Source organism: Hemiscyllium ocellatum, chromosome 5 (genome assembly GCF_020745735.1).
Source record: "Hemiscyllium ocellatum isolate sHemOce1 chromosome 5, sHemOce1.pat.X.cur, whole genome shotgun sequence".
Lineage (NCBI taxonomy): Eukaryota > Metazoa > Chordata > Chondrichthyes > Orectolobiformes > Hemiscylliidae > Hemiscyllium > Hemiscyllium ocellatum.
The window spans coordinates 77,785,624-77,806,087 of NC_083405.1; the positions used below are offsets into that span (position 1 = coordinate 77,785,624).

Sequence of the window (20,464 nt, forward strand, 5' to 3'; positions counted from 1 at the left end):
GTTAGTACAGAATCTAAATATTGCTGAACGGAAAGGCATGTTGACAAAGCTTTTTTATCTTGCTCTTACCAACAAAAATGGCAAAAATGCCAATTTTCAAACAATCACAATATATGCTACAGGACAGAAAGATGGTGATTGGCTAGCAAGTCATTTCTGATTGGCCAAGACTTTACTATGGAGAAAGCAACAGGGAACTTTAGGTTCTCCAAGTTCCCAGGTAAATCAAAAAATGCACAAGGCTTGTAATATTTGTTTTATTTGCAGAGAATGGGTTCCTGCTTATGCACATCACTTTACAGGCTCAACTGATTAGTTTAAATCGCTTGCTAGCAATTAGCACACTTTGAGGATTCTTCTGCAAGTGTTGCCTAATTCTGGTATAAAATCTAACAGCAGACAAAGGTACCTTTTCTATGTTGAAAGAGTGCTTCGCTCACTAAGCATACCTGCTTTCTTGCTTACTATTATCCCTGCTTCCTGATCCAAAGAATCCCACTGGGATTAGACACCTGCAGATCATTGACTGGTCCACTTTCCCAATAACCCCAGAATCATTAGACCATCACTCTCGAAAATCAAAAACTGTAACCAGAACATGCATTCCACCACCCCACCACCATCCAAGCTCCACTTCATTCCTGTTAATCCAGCTGCAAGTTTCCTTCCTGCTCCTCGGCTGCAACCTTCTCCAGAGAATTCCAGGGGCAGTACGGTGGGTCAGTGGTTAGCACTGCTACCTCACAGCACCAGGGTCCCAGGTTCAATTCCAGCCTTGGGTGACTGTCTGTCTGTGTGGAGTTTGCACATTCTCCCTGTGTCTATATGGGTTTTCTCCGGGTGCTCCTGTTTCCTTCCACAGTCCAAAGATGTGCAGGTTAGGTGAATTGACCATTCTAAATAGCCCATAGTATTAGGTGCATTAGTCAGAGGGGAATGGTTTTGGGTGGGTTACTCTTCGGAGGGTCGGTGTGGACTTGTTGGACTGATGGGCCTGTTTCCACACCATTGGGAATCTAATCTAATCTAACCTCAAAGGGTGCTAAACCTATCAATTAGTGTAGGTTCTGGGCAAGGAATCTGCTTGTGAACATTTTCATCAATCCCCATTCAGTACAGACAAACTAACAGTCAAGTCAGATATTAAACCACTTCAAAAAAATTCTCAAGTCATTACTGTCTACAGAACAACCTCAGTTATCCGAATGTCAATTATCCAAATTTCAGATTATCTGAACAAAATACTCCCCGCCTGTCTTGTTCAGGTAATCAAGGTTGTTCTATACTCCAAAGTATCTGCAAATTAGGGAGATATCATCTGAACATGACATACAAGCAAAGGAAACAGCTATATGTCATTGACATAGTGTTGATAGCAGCACTCGCTATGAAAAAATAGCAGAGTCTACAACAAAAGCAGCTGCGGAATTCATCAACCCAGTAAAGCTACTGCATTTAAGAAGTGCCTTGCTCAAATCAAATGAATGACCCAACAAGATGCAATTGTTGAAACAAATAATGATGAAAGGATGACAGCTTAAAAGTATCAAGGTCAATCCTACAGATCCAAGTGTGTAGTGGGTATACAGAGAGGAATGATGGCATTTTCTGCAGAAGAAATAAGAGTCATTATTCTTTAGGAGTAGAGAGATGTGGTACTAAACCAAAACCATTCAAACCACCAACATTTTGAGTCATGTCTGAGGATAATAGGAAAAATGCTGTAATGAGTTGGGGTCATTGGATGCTGCCTGACCTGCTGCGCTTTTCCAGCAACACATTTTTCAGCAAAGTGCTGTCATGGTCAGACATAAGCAGTGACATTTAGCAGCACATCAGCCAGTGCCATGCTTATAATGAGTAAACTAAGTGAGCACAGAGCAAAGATCAACTGTCACCCTGGGAGTCTACAGCACTCAACATTAGAAATGGAGTAACAACAGTTATGGCAGGAACAAAAAGTGACATGGGAACTGTACTTCCAGGAGATGGAAAGAACAGCCAGTATACCATTAAGAGACAATGAGCAGAAACTTATAGGAGTCTGAACAACCTGAAACATGGTAAGATTAATGTTAGAATTGCATGAGAAGTTCAGTAGCACATCTCTATATCAGGAGATACCTCAGGCCATCTTTTATGCTCTTGACACACAGCTTGGCCAATTTCTCATCAGCAGCAGCAAATTGCCATATAGGTATTACTGTTTGTTAAATGTCTTGCCTCATTAATATTGAGCTGTCTATTTTACTAAACATGCCAATAAGCTAGATGTTGATAATCTCGCAATGAAAGTCAAAGGGGGTACCTGGCAACTTCAGCTCACCATTTACTCCAAAGGACCTGTATGTTGGACACCAGGCACCAATATGTCAGGGCTCTCTCTATGGGCATTGGCTACATGTACCCTGCATTTTCTGTCTTTGCTGGGCCATTTAGCACAACCACAAAGGAACGAATGAACCAAAGAACTGCAGATGCTGGAAATCAGAAACAAAATCAGAAATTGCTGGATAAACTCAGCAGGTTAGGCTGAACCCACGTGTTCTGAAGAACTGTCACTGAACTCAAAACATGAACTCTGGGTTCTCTCCACAGATGTCACTTGACCTGCTGAGCTTTTCCGGTAATTTCTGACCTCCTTCACAAAGGAAGGACGATTGTCATTGTCAACAGGCTTCAGTTAAATAAAGGTAGAAAACTTTCAGTCAAAGGGTCCCAGCACAGTAAATCAAGGTCAGTCTCCGGTACCATTGCAAGAACTTGAATATGGTCAGTCACCGATTCAAGACAGTCAGTGTCAGAATGCTCCCCACAAATAGGTTCAGACCAAGCACCACATCTCTTGACTCATTTTTCCCTATTGGATTCTGCTTCCTTTATGAAATGAGAGAGGCAGAGAGGTAATAAGGGAGATGAAAGCTAGTGGCACAGTTGTTATTGTTGCAAGTGGGAGGTGTCCCAAATGAGTGATGAGGCAGCACAGAGGGCATGCAGGGTTAGTGCTGTTGGAGATTGGACTGAGTAACAACAAGTGAGATGAGATGTTGCAGACAGTAGTGAGAGTGGTAGAGCATGAGCCTTGGTGGGACGTGGGTGCAGTAGCATAGATGGTGATTGTGAGGTATCAGAGAGAAGATGATGGCAATTGCACTGGCAGAGTGAAGAAGGTAATTGACTTTCTCTCTATAATGTTAGGCATCCCTCTAGACAGCTGAGGGCTACACTGACCCAGATGGCAACCCCGTCTCGGGTCTAGGATCCTGGTCTTCACTATTGATCTGAGGGAAAGACTAAGTCTGTGTCTGTACCACTTCATCGAGCTGAACCTCCAGGACCCTGCCTACAAAGCAGTGCACCAATTGCTTCCTGTCTGCCATGTCTGGGGCAAAATGTCAGGAACCATGCAGGGCAGCTGCAGACTGACCCTACTTGTTTGAATGTACAACAGGCTTTTAAAGGTGGCATGTGTGCAAAGGGTGCCAGTCAATTCTGGGATATCCAGTGAGTTGTGAGTTGTTCTGGGAATGGTACATATTAAGATGAGGCTAGAATCAGATGTGAGGGTTGCTATTGGGCAAGATAGGTCAGTAAATCGTAGGTGATAGATTATAGGATGAGTCTATGAGGATACAGTGAGAAAGCCTGTAGCTAAAAACCCTCCAAAAAATTTGATGTGACCCACACTAAGCCCAAAAAGTCCAAAATTCAGCCTGTGTGTGTAATGCATGCATAGAGACTGATGAGAATCCTGGATTGCTCATTCACGAGAACAGTTGTGCGCATAGTGGATCACTTGGTATAAATGATAATCCATACTTTTTTTTTATGTGATGGTGGGACTGTTTGGATAGAAAAGTAATATTGTAGTATTGTAGTCATGTGACGTCTAATATGAGTCAGTTACTGTAGACATCCATGCCACAACCAGTTCAATAAAGACTATGGAACAAGTGATAGTGACAATGAGTGAACTGGCCTTGGTACGAATCAGGATGCAGACAGCAGAATTTTGAGTATCGTAATGCTGAGAGATAGAAAAGAGCAGAAAATGCTCAATTAAATTTTATGACTTTACCTAGAAAAGTATCAAATATAAAAGTAAGGAAGTGACAACAAAGTTGGATAAGAAATTGAATGGACCAGAGTTGAAGTTTTGTGTGTCGGTTAGGGTAGGAGGCTGGAGCTGTGGGAAAAGCTTTTAGGAAAGGACGTTGTGAGAGTCGGCTAGAACAGAGAAGGTAACAGGGTTGAGCAGTTTCAATTAATAGTGTGTGATTGCTTTGATCATTGGTGATTTAGCATCTAGAGACATGGCTCAGAATGATCACAGAATTATTATTTTTTCACGCAGTGAATTAATAGAATAAATAAGCTGCAATTTGTCAGGCAGAAGGCATGTACACATTTGCATGCTGGATGTGTACTGTTCAGCATATTAAGATAAGAATGGAAAATGTTATGTCATTTAATCCTATCTAAGTAAGTGCTGCAATCTATGCATATGCAAATAGGGGACTGAAAGACTGAATCAGCTCTCCAATATTGGTTTGCCTTGAAGCAGCCAGTACCAGCACTCATGAAAACTGAGTCTAAGGATTCCCTGCAGGATCTGATAAAATAGATAACTTACTGGAATGTGGAGCTAGAAAAAGTGGGAGTCTGTTTCTTGATTCCACATCAAAAGACCCGGTTCCCACCACCATCCCTTTTACCTGCCACACCTGAATCGCTTCGTTATAATAATGTCCAATATCTGGATGATGTGGCCTTAACGTTCAGGTAGTGCAAAGAATGTACCTTCCCCACTATCCTACACATACACAAATATAGTTACACTTGAGTTTTGTTGAGGCAAAATACATAATGTACACTAAATCCTCTTTATCCATTGGGATAGGGGCACAGACTTCCCACAGGGATCTGAAAACACAGATAGCATTAAACCGTACCTCTTCTATGGATCACACATCAGACCGAATGAGACAATGAGGAAGAAAATGTGGGTCTGGAGTCAACCTTATAAATGTGTGGATTGGCAGGTAGCAAATGAATGGGTTATGAAGAGTGAGTGCAGCCTAAAACGGTTTGGATGTGAACATAGGAGGTATAGTTAGTAAGTTTGCAGATGACACCAAAATTGGAGGTGTTGTGAACGGTGAAGAAGATTACCTCTGAGTACAAAGGGATCTTGATCAGACAGGCCAATGGGCTAAGGACTGGCAGATGGAGTTTAATTTAGGTAAATGTGAGGTGCTACATTTTGCAAAGGCAAATCAGAGCAACCCTTATGGTAAGGCCCTAGGGAGTGTTGCTGTACAAAGATACCTTGAAGTGCAGGTTCATAGTTTCTTGAAAGTGGAGTTGCAGATAGATCGGATAGTGAAGAAGGCGCTTGGCATGCTTTTTTGTATTGGACAGTGCATTGAGTATAGGAGTTGGGAGATCATGTTGCGGCTGTACAGGACATGGGTTACGCCACATTTGGAATATTGCGTGCAATTCTGGTCTCCCTTCTATTGGAAGGATGTTGTGAAACTTGAAAGGGTTCCGAAAAGACTTACAAGGATGTTGTCAAGGTTGGAGGAATTGAGCTATAGGGAAAGGTTGAACAGGCTGGGGCTTTTTTCCCTGGAGCATTGTAGACTGAGGGGTGACCATACAGAGGCTTATAAAATCATGAGGGGCATGGATGGGATAAATAGACAAGGTCTTCTCCCTGGCGTGGGGTAGTCCACAACTAGAGGACATAGGTTTAGGGTGAGAGGGGAAAGATTTAAAAGGGACCTAAGGGGCAATGTTTTCATGTAGAGGGTGGTGCATGTATGGAATAAGCCAGAGGAAGTGATGGGAGCTAGTACAATTACAATATTTAAAAGTCATCTGAATGGGTATATGAATAAGAAATGTTTAGAGGATTGTGGACCAAATACTGGTAAATGGGGCTAAATTAGGTTTGAATATCTGGTCAGCATGGATGAGTTGAACAGAAGGGTCTGTTTCTGTGCTGCACATCTCTATGACTCTAAAGGCAACGGGATAAATATTTGAGCAGAATGCATAACAAAATGAATGATACAAAGAAAAGTGCAAAAAAATTAGATGAGATTGGATGTCTTCAGTTGAAGAACTAGTACCAATGCAAGCATAATGGGTCAGAGGGTCTACTTCTCTCGTTACTGTTACTGACTCTTCAAAAGGGGAACAGCTGCTTTCTATCCACCTTGTCCATATCCCCATAATCTTATTCACTTCACTTAAATCTCCTCTCAGCTTTCTGTGCTCTAAAGAAAACAACCCAAGCTTATCCAGCCTCTCTTCATAGCTAAACTGCCCCATCCTAGGCAACATCAAAGAACAAGGAAAATTTACAGCCCCGAAACAGGACCTTCAGCCCTCCAAGCCTGAGCCGACCCAAATCCACTGTCTAAACCTATCACACAATTGCTAAGCATCTGTATCCCTCTGCTCCCCACCTCTCATGATCTGTCCAGACGCACCTTAAATGAATCTACCGTACCTGCCTCTACTACCTCTGCTGGCAACATGTTCCAGGCACCTACCACCCTCTGTGTAAAGTACTTGCTGCATATATCCCCCTTAAACTTTTCCCCTCTCACCTTGAATACATGACCTCTCATTATTGAAGCCCTCACCCTGTATCTACCCTTCATGATTTTGTAAATCTCAAACAGATCCCCCCTCAATCTCCTTTTTTCTAATGAAAACAATCCTAACCTACTCAACCTCTCTTCATTGCTAGCACCTTCCATACCAGGCAACATCCTCGTAAAACTTCTCTGCACCCTGTCCAAAGCGTCCACATCCTTTTGGTAATGTGGTGACCAGAACTGTACACAGTATTCTAAATGCAGCTGAACCAAAGTCTTGTACAATTTTAACATGACCTGCCAGCTCTTATACTCAAAACCTCATACGGTGAAGATCAAGCATTCCATATGCCTTCTTGACCACTCTATCCACCTGTGCAGCCACCTTCAGGGTACAGTGGACCTGAACTCTCAGATCTCTCGCATCCTGGTTTTTTTAACCAAAGTTTTTTGTAGTTCAACTGATAAAGGCAAGTATCCTCTATGCCTTTGTAACTACCCTATCAACCTGTCCTACCATCTTCAGGGGTCTGTGAACAAGCACTCAAGATCCCTCTGAACCTCTGAGCTTCTTAGTGTTTTCCATTCATTGAGTGCTCCCTTGTCTTGTTAATCTTCCAAAATGTATCACCTTACACTTATCGGAGTTAAGTTCCATCTGCCACTGATCTGCCCATCTGATAACGAGTTTATATCTTTCAGTAACTAAAGACCTCTACCTTGCTGTCAACCATCTGGCCATTCTTCATGTCACCTGCAAACCTAATTATTATCACCCACATTTTCTTATATATCACTTGTATATATCATGTACGATAAGGATCCCAGCATTGATCCCACTAGACACCAGCTTCTAGTCACATAAGTATCCTTCTACCATTACTATTGCGTGGGTTTCCTCAGTGTGTTCCGGTTTCCTCCCACAGTCACAAAGATGTGCAGGTCAAGTGAATTGGCCATGCTAAATTGCCCATAGTGTTAGGTGAAGGGTAAGTGTAGGGGTATGGGTGGGTTGTGCTTCGGTGGGTCGGTGTGGACTTGTTGGGCCAAAGGGCCTGTTTCCACACTCTAGGTAATCTAATCTAATCACCCTCTGTCTCTTAATAACAACAAGCCAATTTTGGATCCATTTTGTCAAATTATCCTGAATTCCATGTGCTTTTACCTTCTCCATTGGTCTCTCATATGGGACCTTGTCAAAGACTTTGCTGAAATCCATGTAAAGTACACCAACTGCACTACTCTATTCTACACACCTGGTCACCTCCTTGCAAATTTCAATCTAATGTGTTAGGCATGACTTCCCTCTGACAAAGCCATACTGACTATCCCTGATCAAACTTTGCCTCTCCAAGTTGAGACTGATTCTCTCCTTCAGAATTTTCTTTAGTATTTTTTTCCTACCATTTGATCTAAGATGCATTGGTCTGTAATTCCCTGGTTTATCTCTACCACCCTTCTTGGAAAGTGGAACCACTCTTTGGACCCAACCTTTCTTGACCACTTTTTAGTCTATCCCAGATGCAGATTTGGGCTATTGGAGACACACATAAATGGTGGAAGTGAAATTTTGAATATGAGTGGAATCTAAAAGAAAGGCTGACCTTCGATCCAGTAAAGGAATTTCTCACCACCCTTCAATAGCCAGTTAGTTGTGTGCAAAAGTTAATAAAGAGAGCACTACAATTGGTTTGCAAGAACAATTGATTGACATCTCAACCTATTAATTAACCAATAAAGAAAGAGAAACTCCAAGCTTCACTGATGTTGGACGATAAAGCAGTCCAGGACGTAATTCTTCATGTGGCAGTTACTGAAGTGATGTTATATATAGTTAAGTGCATATAGTCTTCTCTGTCCCTCCACAATATTAATCATCGCTATTACTGATTCGATCAACCCTTTATTTTACAGTCATTCATAGTGATGTTTTATAAAACACCTTTGTAGTTGTCAAACCACTGACCTTGGATCCCTTGAAGTAAATTCCTACTAATCATTGCTAGGTAGGTGTGTACAAATGATTAAAAGCACCTTGGTAGATGTTGCCAAGCAGGATACAGGAAGTGAATTGGACTTAGGAACTAACTGAATTTCTATTCAAAAGAGCTGGTGCACACTTGAAGACTTGAATAACATTCATCAATGCTGTCATATTCTAAGGTTCTATTGGCCTTGATCACCTTTTCATGCCATCTTCCATTATCTGCCAATGAAAATATAACATACTTTAGCTGGAGCTTTTCTCAAAAGCAATCAGTATCAAAGTAGATCATATCACAGCTGGAGGTGGAGCTATTGCAGTTGTTGTTCCCACTTACCTTAGGGAATAATTCCTCCCAGTACACCAACTGTTAGCTAAAGCCAGGTGTACTGTCTACAGGTACTGATGTACTAGTGGGCAAGCACAGTGCATCTATTTCAACTTGAACTGCCTCATGTCCTTTTGCAAACCATTACCTTCGTAAACATTAAGTAGAAGTTTGTCATTGTAAATGGTGCTGATAATGTTTCAATAAACAATTGGCATAAGGTGGATACAGACTTTGCTGCACACAGAAAGCAAAATAAACTATTGAACAATCATGCGTTAAAGCAGTAGATGAAATTGCAAGTTTCTCAATAATTTAGGTTCAATACATAGCATTCATTGACTTATCAAAAAAGAGCATTATCTACTTTTTAAAAAACTAATTACAGATAATTGTCCTCGAATAGATTGTTCAGAATTGTAGTTTTCACTTTATTATAGTTTATTGCTTCAGGCAATTTAATAAGAATACTTTTGCTGCTGGAGGGCATCACACGCCTAGCAGAAATTAATAGTAATGGATTAGGTATAAAGAAATTTATCTCTTCAATACCTCCAACATATTTAAGAGAGAATAAAGTTAATTAAATACATTTTTATCTGTGTTAAGCATATTCCCTAAAGATGTTTAAGCTGAAGGGTGAAGGAAAATCTAGAGGAAAACCTTTTTATTCACGTATTTATTCTCAATACCTATTGGGAGATAAAAAGTAAGTACAAGATTCAAAAGTATAATATCAAATTGTTTGATCCGCTGGGTATAATTTCATGTCTCATTCTGTCTGGTGCTCCTCTAATATCCTTTCTTGAAGACTTTTAATTGTGATTCTATTTTCAAAAGGTGTTGTGTTCCTACTCAAATTACTGGATAAGACGAATAGACAAATAGACCTGGACTGCACACCATACCTTTACCCCTGTTTTTGGGCAGAAACAGAGTAATACTGAAATGAAAAAGGAGTGTGTTTCTGTATTTTGCCTAATGTCAATCAGGGCCTAACCACTGGAGACAAAGACTGAAGTGACTTGTAGCCTTACAGAGAGTCTTGTGACTCCAATAGGACTTTGATACATGGCAAATTCTCTGTGCTGGACTTACTCGGAAGGTCTGAGGTTACAGGGCCAAAATATTAAGGCACAACTACCTGTAAGAACTCAGCTTTTCAGAGAAGCTTTCTTCTGCAATTCTTGGCATTTCAGCCATTCTATTCAGTGCAAAAACATTCGCTAAGGAAGAACAACAGTGATATTGCAAACCATCACCATCTCCCCACACTCTCTTACTAGTTAGGTAACATAAGCAATAGATGGAATTTCTTCAGGATGTCACTCTTGACCCTGTGACGTATTTCTGAAAGAAGAGAGGTGCTTGCAGGAGCCTTTACTATGCCCAGAGTCTCTAACAATACAGAGTAAGCAACTGGACATCAGTGTGGGCCAGTGTAAGAGTAAATAAGAATTCTATAGGGAGGTGATTTCAGACCTGCAACAGCAGTTTCCCCATTACCACAGCTGGCACTGCCTGTGGCAGTTGAGGTAACCATTGCCTTGAGTTTCAATGATTAAGGTTATTCTGACCCACAGTTGGATCAATACAATGTTAGCCAAGTTGCCATACGTTTGTGCCAAAGCAAGTCACAGATGCACTGCTGTGACTAGTTAATTCATCTTAGTCCTCATGGACATGAAGAGACAGCAGGAAAAAGCTTTTGCAGAATTTCTACAAGCCAGAATATTTCTTACCACTTACTTGGCTATCGGTGTCATTGACAAGACCAGCATTGTTACACATGCCTAATTGCTCTTGAAGCTGAGTTTTTCCTTCAGTGAGGAGTCAGTCATATTGGATTCTATAGCAATTGATGACAATTGTCAATGCTACCATGATGATACTAGTTTTCACTTTATTATTTATATTTAAATTCTTCCAGCTGCTTTTGTGGAGTTTGAGCCAATGACCCCAGATAGTAAGCCTGAGCCTCCAGATGACTAGTCTTAGTGACATTACCACTATGCAACATTCTTTTTCATCTGGCGTCGACAGCATTCATATGGCCCTGACCAATAAACTCGACAGCTTCATCAACCATAGAGTTTAAAACCTTTAAAGGACCCAACACCATAAAAAGTGTGCAGAAAACAGATTAAACAAAATCTTTGCCTCACATATCCTGCTTCCAAAGAAACATTTGCCACAAAATTCAATTCTGTAGAACTCATTTTGTTTTTAGCATGGCTGCCATTCTTGATCTTTGTTGATTGCTAATTGATTTCTGCTGGCTGTTGCTGAGTTTCGAGAACTGGTTGGAGGTTGTATGTTTATGTTACTTGCTGAAATCTTGTAAATTGAAAGTGGTGTGGCAAATCCTGAAAACCTAGGTCCTGGCTTCAAGGCAAATACACAAAACATGGATTGCATTCTGCAGACCAAACTGGTTGTTAAGATTGAGCAGTTGGAAGTGTCTCCAGCTGTTAGTGAGTCCACGCTGTCCAGTGGTGCCAAGTGTTGAGTGTGAAGTGAAGTTATAAATGTTAGATATGAAGAATGACTGATAAAGAGATTGTTAGCAAATGAATGAAAATGGGGTTATAATTTACCCAGTATCTAAGGAAAGAGTTCAGTTGTGAAAATATTGTACTTGAAGATTAATTCACTAATTTGGTCAACAGTGTGATAGCACTACTTCCATGTCCTTGGGGCTAAAAAGCTATCATTGACCGAGGTAGCTATCTGCTCCCACTACCTTCTCTGGGTTTATCCAGGCCTCCTGTCCACCTGCTGCGTCACTACCTCAGTCCTGCATCTGAGAACTTTAGAGTATACTTCCTGCTCTATTGTGCCTATAGTCAGTCTTCCTGCAGGTCAGAACCTCATTCCCAAAGATTTCTAGCACCCGTTCCCACCATAATGCACATCTCCTTTACAGGTCAAGCTAGCTTAAGTTGTGTATGATGAGCAACCACAACGTAATAGAATTCCTCATCAAGATAGAGAGTGACATAATTGATTCTGAGAGTAGGGTCTTGCATCTGAATAAAATGAATGATGATGGTAATGAGGTGTGAGCTGGCTATGGGGAGATTGGGAGGCATTACTTAAAGGAATGGTGTTGGAAGGGCAATGGCAAACATTCAGAGAGCATGGGTGAGCATAGCAGTTAGGAGCCGCAGTAAGCCATTCGATTCGTCAAGCCTCTTCCACCAATCAATATGATCTTGGCTGATCATCGAGCTCAATATCCCACCCGTTCTCCCCCCTGCCATATCCTTTGATCCTTTTAACCACAAGAGTTATCTCTACCTTCTGTGACAGAGAATTCCTTATACACCACTCTCCAGGTGAACAAATATCTGCTACTGCTGTCTCATTATCTTTAACCCTGCCTCTGGTCTCCCTCACCATCGGGAACATCGTTCCTGCATCTAACCTGTCTAGTCCTGATAGAATTTTGTCGATTTCTAAGCAAGCTCCCCCCTCCAGTAAATACAATCCTAATTGTCTCAATCTCTCCTCATACATCAGTGCTGCCATCCCAAGAATTGATTTAGTGAACCTTCATTATACTCCCTGCATTCGACAAGGTTCCCCATGGGAGACTGATTAGCAAGGTTAGATTTCATGGAAGGAGAAAGTGAGGACTGCAGATGGTTAAAATCTTCTAGGAGAAAGTGAGGACTGCAGATGCTGGAGATCAGAGCTGAAAATGTGTTGCTGGAAAAGCGCAGTAGGTCAGGCAGCATCCAAGGAGCAAGAGAGTCGACGTTTCAAGCATGAGCCCTTCTTCAGGGAGGGCTCCATTCCTGAAGACCTCCATTCCTGAAGAAGGGCTCATGTCCGACACGTCGACTCTCCTGCTCCTTGGATGCTGCCTGACCTCCTGCGTTTTTCCAGCAACACATTTTTAGATCTCATGGAATACAGGGAGAACTAGACATTTGGATACATAACTGGCTCAAAGGAAGAGACAGAGGATGGTGGTGGAGGGTTGTTTTTCAAACTGGAGGCCTGTGACCAGTGGAGTGTCACAAGGATTGGTGCTGGGTCCTCTACTTTGTCATTTACATAAATGATTTGGATGCGAGCATAAGAGGTACAGTTAGTAAGTTTGCAGATGACACCAAAATTGAAGGTGTAGTGGACAGCGAAGACGGTTACCTCAGATTACAACAGGATCTGGATCAGATGGGCCAATGGGCTGAGAAGTGGCAGATGGAGTTTAATTCAGAAAAATGCAAGATGCTGCATTTTGGGAAAGCAGATATTAGCAGGATTTATACACTTAATGGTAAGGTCCGAGGGAGTGTTGCTGAACAAAGAGACCTGGGAGTACAGATTCATAGCTCCTTGAAAGTGGAGTCGCAGGTAGATAGGATAGTGAAGAAGGTGTTTGGTATGCTTTCTTTTTTTGGTCAGAGTATTGAGTACAGGAGTTGGGAGGTCATGTTGCTGCTGTACAGGACATTGGTTAGGCCACTGCTGGAATATTGCGTGCAATTCTGGTCTCCTTCCTATCAGAAAGATGTTGTGAAACGTGAAAGTGTTCAGAAAAGATTTACAAGCGTGTTGCCAGGGTTGGAGGACTTGAGCTATAGGGAGAGACTGAATATGCTGGGGCTGTTTTCCCTGGAGCGTCGGAGGCTGAGGGGTGACCTTATAGAGGTTTACAAAATTATGAGGGGCATGGATAGGATAAATAGACAAAAGTCTTTTCCCTGAGGTCGGGGAGTCCACAACTAGAGGGCATAGATTTAGGGTGAGAGGGGAAAGATATAAAAGGGACCTAAAGGGCAACGTTTTCACGCAGAGGGTGGTATGTGTATGGAATGAGCTGCCACAGGAAGTGGTGGAGGCTGGTACAATTGTAACATTTAAGAGGCATTTGGATGGGTATATGAACAGAAAGGGTTTGGAGGGATATGGACCAGGTGCTGGCAGGTGGGACTAGATTGGGTTGGGATATCTGGTTGGCATGGACAGGTTGGACCGAAGGGTGTATTTCCACGCTGTACATCTCTATGACTCCATGACTCTATGACTGAATGGCTTGCTCATGCTCCTTTTTTCTATGTTCCTGTGTGTAGGACAGCTTTAAGCAGCGCTGACCTCACTCAAATGTGAGTCCCCTTACTGCCATTCTAGAACTGCTTTTACTTCAGGAATGTGAAGTAGTGTTGTTTAAATTAGCAGACAGCATGAAGCTTGCATGAAGTTTGCATTGGAAAGAATGGCGCAAATTAATCATACATCACAATCCACCTTCCTCATTCCGTGCTTTCCTATAATTAACCTGGCTCCGAACACAGTTGAACGGTACAACTCAATTGTTTAGTTTCATCCTGTATCAGTTACAGTATCAATTAACTGTGCTATGACTAAGATTAACAAATGCTTCTTGTTTCCAGCAATGGAATTCCATGAAAATCTGAACAACATTGGAGTTAAAGAAGGCCTTAAAGGAAGAAAACTGCATAAAGCTGTTGAGAATTTTACTTGGAACATCACTGTTCTTAAGGTAATTAATTCCTAAGAATACTGTTAATGTAAGACACTCCTGATCAGCAATGAAATTTTCATATCACAGGCACATATGGCATAAAGTATCTTCATAGAATATTGTAATTTTAAACATATAATCATAATATCGTCACTGCACAAGGGAGGCCACTCAGTTTGTCATGTTTGTGTGAGCTTTCTGCAGTTATAGGCTTGCACGTTTGTTCTTATAAGAGAATGATCTTAATCCCTCAGCCTCAATTGCACCTACCTCCACTATTCTTTCAGGCATTGCATTTCGCGTGCTAACTAGTCATTACATAATTACAATCTAACACATTGTCACTGATTTTTTTTTTGCCACTTACCTAAAATATGTGGTTCTTTGGTTGTGATCCTTCCACCAATGAGGAGTTTCTCCCCATCTACTTCCTCCAGACCCCTCATAATTTTTAATACCTCTATGAAATCTCCTTTGAACCTTCTCTTCAGGAGGAAAAGTCACAACTTCTCTGATCTATTTACACAACTGAATCCCAGAACCATTCTCTCTAATTGTTTCTGCACTCTGAATAATGTCTTCACATCCTTTCTAAATTGAGAACTAGATGCAGTACTTCATTGAAGACCGAACTTGTGTTTGATATAGGTTTAACATAACTTCCTGCCTTTGTACTCTGTGCCCCTACTTTTAAAACTACGGAATAATATGTGCTTTATTAATAACTCGATCAAGATTTCTCGCTTCTTTTGATAATATTTGCACATTGACACCTATGTGCCCCTGCTCTTATACCCCTTTAGAACCGTACCATTTATTTTATGTTGTTTCTATGTTCATCTTTCGAAAGTGAATAATTTCACACACCTCTACACTAAATTTCATTTTCCACTTGTCCACCCCTTCCACCAATCTAAGTCCCTTAGAAGTTCAGTATTATCCTTCTCTCATTTCACAAAATGACCAAGGTTTATGTTGTTTTCAAAGTGTAAAATTGTGCTCTGTACACCAATGGCTAGGTTATTACTATATCAAGAAGTATAAGCATTCTAACACTGAGTTTGTCTGTAACTCTACTCTAACCTTTCTCCAGTCTCAAAAAGATTGAGTAACAAAATGCAAAGCATTTTTTAACCTAGTTAGATTATTGCGTGTCTCGGATGTGCTTGTATAAAAGGATCATTAAAACTATAGATTATGTTCAGCATAAATTTACTAGCAGGATGCCAGAGATGGGAAACTCTTTATGAGAAGGCAAATTAAATACTGGAACCATTTCCAATGGAGAACATTAAATGATTCAAGAGAGCCTTTCAAAATAATGAAGGGTTTTGACAGATTGAATAGGGAAAGATTGGAGAGCTGTTGACAAGGAAATATTAATGCAAAATGATCACTAAGAGTGTGAGAAGAGATGATAGGAGAAAAGTATTTACATAGAGGCATGACACAACAGAGTTTTATTTTCTGTAAGGATTGGTTGAGGCCGATATCATTTTAACTGTTACATTTTTGAAGCATATTTGCAGATATAAGACTATAGATATTGAAGTAGGGAATTAATTTTTATTTGTTGCAGCAAACAGTCAATGCGAAAGCAATAGGCTAAGTGGCCTTCAGCATTGTAAATGTCAATTGTCCATAATGTTCATGACTATGATGATGATAAAAGATAACCCTTTTTCATAGCAATAGCAGTTAAAACAAACCTCAGATTTCTACTAAGAAAAACATGTTAGCATTATGATGAATAATCTCAAGAACCCATAACGGTTACAATTCTCCACTGAAATCTCTTTACATTTATTTAGGCCTGTGGGCACAGAAGGTTGAAAATAATAATGAAAGTACAATGGTAGTGATTCACCCGATCTGTTAGAACGGAATTCTAGAAAAGTAGCCCCAGACCAGAAAGAGTTTAAAGATACTGCTTGCTTATTTCAGAGGTCACACTAAATTTAATTTAATTTTTTTGTCATTTAGCATAATAGAACTACAAAATTATGATGAAGACATTTAATGGTATTTATAGAAACAATTGCATTTCACAAAGGATTCCAGAGATTAAAACAACTAAATATAACAATATGATACAAAAAGGATTCATATCTGATAGTATTTAGAGCTTTCTATACAATTATACTGATCAGGAGAGAAGAATAAAAGTAACTTGTGACCTGGGAAATGCACTGTTTTAATTTGTAGCCTGGCTTAATGTAGGTTACCTGAGGATTTTCCAGCTAAACAACAACTATCTCTCATGATGAATGCACACAAATCTGCATATTTGAATCATGTCCTTTCCCCAAGTGAAAACCCCATTCGTGGTTAAAGATAATTGTTATCATAAGGCCAAAGATTATAATTTCTATTGCATCAATCTTTAGTCTAAATATCTTAAAATTAATCTTCAGTTTTACTTTCATTAACCTATATTTAGAGATGAGTATTTTTGTAACATTCAAATTTTTGCTTTATTCTGAAAGATGCTAGTGTATGATTCCAGAGACACTTCAGTACCTTATGTAAGTGCCATATTTTTTCATGAACAAACTCAAATTATGTTAGCAAGCTATTTGATGTTGGAGTACATCATAATGTAGCCCCAAAATACTCGTACCTTATACCAAAATGGTTCAGTATTCTAAATGGAGTCACTAGGCAAGGATGAAAATCTGATTTTCTTTTCTCCCTACCTTAGAGAACTTCACACCACTGTCTCTGCTTCCTCAGCTGAAATCAACTTGGCACATCTTAAGGCCAGGGGTTTTGCCACAGCAGAGAGCATCTCTGTTGCTGCAAAAATGCCATAAGAAGTCCCACCTCAAATCTGGACTTTCTCATATTTGTTGGGGGGAGGGGCAGAGAATATTGGAGGTGGTCTCTATTTGCACACACAGACAGCCCTTGGATGCAGCTGGTTATTTAAATGATCATCCGCCTTCAATGAAATCTGGTTGTGGAATCCCTGGAATGTGGATTTGATTTGATTTGATTTATTATTGTCATGTACTGAGATACATTGAAAAGTGCTGAACCTTCCATAAGTACATCAAGGTAATAGAATAGATCGCAAAATATAGTGTTATAGCTACAGAGAAGGATCAGAGAAAGTAGGGGGTCGGTAGAATAATGGCAAATGAGCATAGCTTGGCACAAGGAGTGTGAGGGACCATGGGAGGGTACATGCCATGGGTTGGCTTGGAGCAATACTCAAAAAAAAAACAGGGAGCAAAAGAAATGATTCATGTTTTAATCTTTATTTCTGAATTTTCAACACAATGTCAGAGTCCCTACGCAGGCAGCTGCCCAGCCCATATTAAACACGCATTTCCCATTTTAATGGGTGTTTATTTTCTGCAAGTCATCTTCTGGAAAATGTTCCAATAACATTTTTTAAATAATCAGATTCATGCAATACATTTATCAGAAAACAGATTTTTTTGTTTTCATGATCGTATTTTCAGTATATTTGCTCTGTTTTCCAGTACGTTTTCACATTTCTGTGCCTGCTTAATCTGACATGTATACAACTGAAAAGGAAAGTCCATTCTCTAGTGCAACTTGCTCAGCAGCCAAAGCTACACCTCTGCTGTCCTAGCAAACCAGTTTTGCAAACTCTCATTCCTCAAAAGCATGATGCTCTCGTTCATTGAAAAATCTGATGTTAATTTGTAACCTGTGGTGGATCACAGTTACCAACATGCCAAGTAATTTGCCAGCCTGAGATCAGAACATTGTTCTTTATTTATAGTGAATTCTAGCATGTACAAAACATAATACAAATGATGTCAGTCATTGACCCTGAAATCTAATCCATTCACTGATTTCTACAGTCATTACATTCTACATCACAGAAAAAGGCCCTTCAGCCCATCCCATCCATGCCAGTCAAAAACATTCACCTAACTATTCTATCCCATTTTCCAACACTTGACCCATGACCTTGTACGCATTGGCATCACAAGTATATATCTAACTACTACTTAACTGTAATGAAAGTTTCTGCTTCTGCCACTCTGTATGCAGTGAGTTCCAGATTTCCACCATCCTCTTGGTGAGAAAGCTTTTCTTCACATCTCCTCTAAACCTTCTGCCCCTCAACTTAAATCTGTGCAGCATGGGCATTGATCCCTCCATCAAAGCCAAAAGTTTCTTCCTGAATACTGTATCAGTGCCCCACATAATTTTGTACTTTTCAATCATGACCCCTCTCAATCGCCTCTGCTTCAAGGAAATCAATCCCAGTCTGTCCACTCCCTTCTCATAACTGAAACTCTGGAGCCCAGGTAACATCCTGATAAGTCTCCCCTGCACTCTCTCCAGGGCTATCGCATCTCTCCAGGGCTATCACATCTCTCCTATAAGATTATAAGATGTATGAGCAGAAATGGGCCAGTCATCCAATGAGATCACGGTTGATCTGATAATCCTCAACTCCTTTCCTGCCTTTTCCCAATAACTCTTGAATCCCTTATTGAAGAAAAATCTGTCTTTCTGTCACAGCTTTATCTACTGGATCACCCAGCCTTGACAACCCTCTGTGATAAAGAATTCACACATTGACTAACCTCTGGAAGAAGACATTCTTCCTCATCTCTGTCTTAAATGTGTGATCCCTTATTCCGAAATGATTCATTCCCCAAAACTGACCTTTACCTATTCTATTATCTGCCCCACTGTTCTGCTGTCTGTTTGGGCTTTATCTCCACCTATCGTTTACCCTTCCCCCCCCCCCCCCCCCCCCCCCCCCAACTTCTCTCCCCCACCCCATGCCATCTTCTACATAAATACTAACCATTTCCTAGCTACCGACAGTCCTGAAGAAGGATCACTGGACCCAAAATATTAACACTCAATTCTTTCTGTAGACCTGCTGAGTTTTGCCAGCAATTTCTGTTTCTGTTACTATTTAGTAACTATTTGCTTAACTCTGCAACTTTTCAATTGATGTTTAGATTAAGTGGTCTATGATTTCTCTATTGGTACCACATTCTTTTTTTTTGTGCGTGATATCACTTCTAAACCCTGAAGTAAAAGTATGGATGCACAGAATTATTGATTGCACTGATCCCTTTATCTAGTGCAGTTCATTTACCATATTCACTTGATTAGAAATCCATGTATGTTCTTTCTTCTCCCTTCACAGGTATAAATTTTATAACAGCAAACCACACAGCTTGTCAAAATATTCATCACATAAAATAGAACTTGTAGTTGTAGGTTCCACACTGATAATGGAAGCTGGAAACTCATGATTTTGTTGGAGAAAAGGCAGTGGAGTGGCCTAGTTAAGTTGTACCTACAGAGCACCAACATGGATACAACATGACCATCTTCTATAACCATCCTATGATTTTAATATTTTTTCTCTAATCTGCTGTGGAGAAAGTGCGGACTGCAGATGCTGGAGATCAGGGTCGAAAAGTGTGGTGCTGGAGAGGTACAGCAGGTCAGGCAGCATCCGAGGAGCAGGAGAGTCGATGTTTCGGGGCTTATGCTCAAAACATTGATTCTCCTGCTCCTCGGATGCTACCTGACCTGCTGTGCTTTTTCAGCACCACACTTTTTGACAATTAACTGATTTGGTCAACTCATAATACTAACCATATGATAATTATAGCTGTAACCTTTCTTGATTCACCTATCTAGAGTAATGTTAGATGCTGCATCATACTTCAACCCTCCCCACCCCAAAATTATTTCTTCAGTGATTCAAGACTTTTTGTTTTCATACCCTAAACACCCTGACATCCATTAAAAGATTAGCTTTAACATTTGTGCACATGTTCTACTTCTAATTTTTATATTATTGTACATTTAATTTTTGCATTGTCATACATGTCATGTTTCTCCATAAGATGTCCTCAGGAATATCTCCTGTCCAAACTAAAAAGCCCACCTTTCTCAAGTTCCTCATAATTTGGACCAGTCACCCAAGAGATTAGTCTTTCTTTGCACAGACTCAAATATTTGGGTGGTTCACTTGCTTCCTGACTAAAATTAAATGCAATTCATGATAGTTGTTTGATAATTTCTAACTTGTA

General features: G+C 40.4%; 1 protein-coding gene across 1 annotated transcript in view; it reads left to right on the forward strand.

Annotated features, from left to right (window-relative positions):
• The window catches only part of LOC132815750 (inactive phospholipase C-like protein 2), a 278,675-nt gene that overhangs the window by 254,979 nt on the left and 3,232 nt on the right, over positions 1 to 20,464 (forward strand). Inside the window, exon 5 of the mRNA XM_060824874.1 lies at positions 14,326 to 14,435. Within this exon, the coding sequence (XP_060680857.1) occupies positions 14,326 to 14,435 (110 nt within the window). The remainder of the gene's footprint in view (positions 1 to 14,325; positions 14,436 to 20,464) is intronic.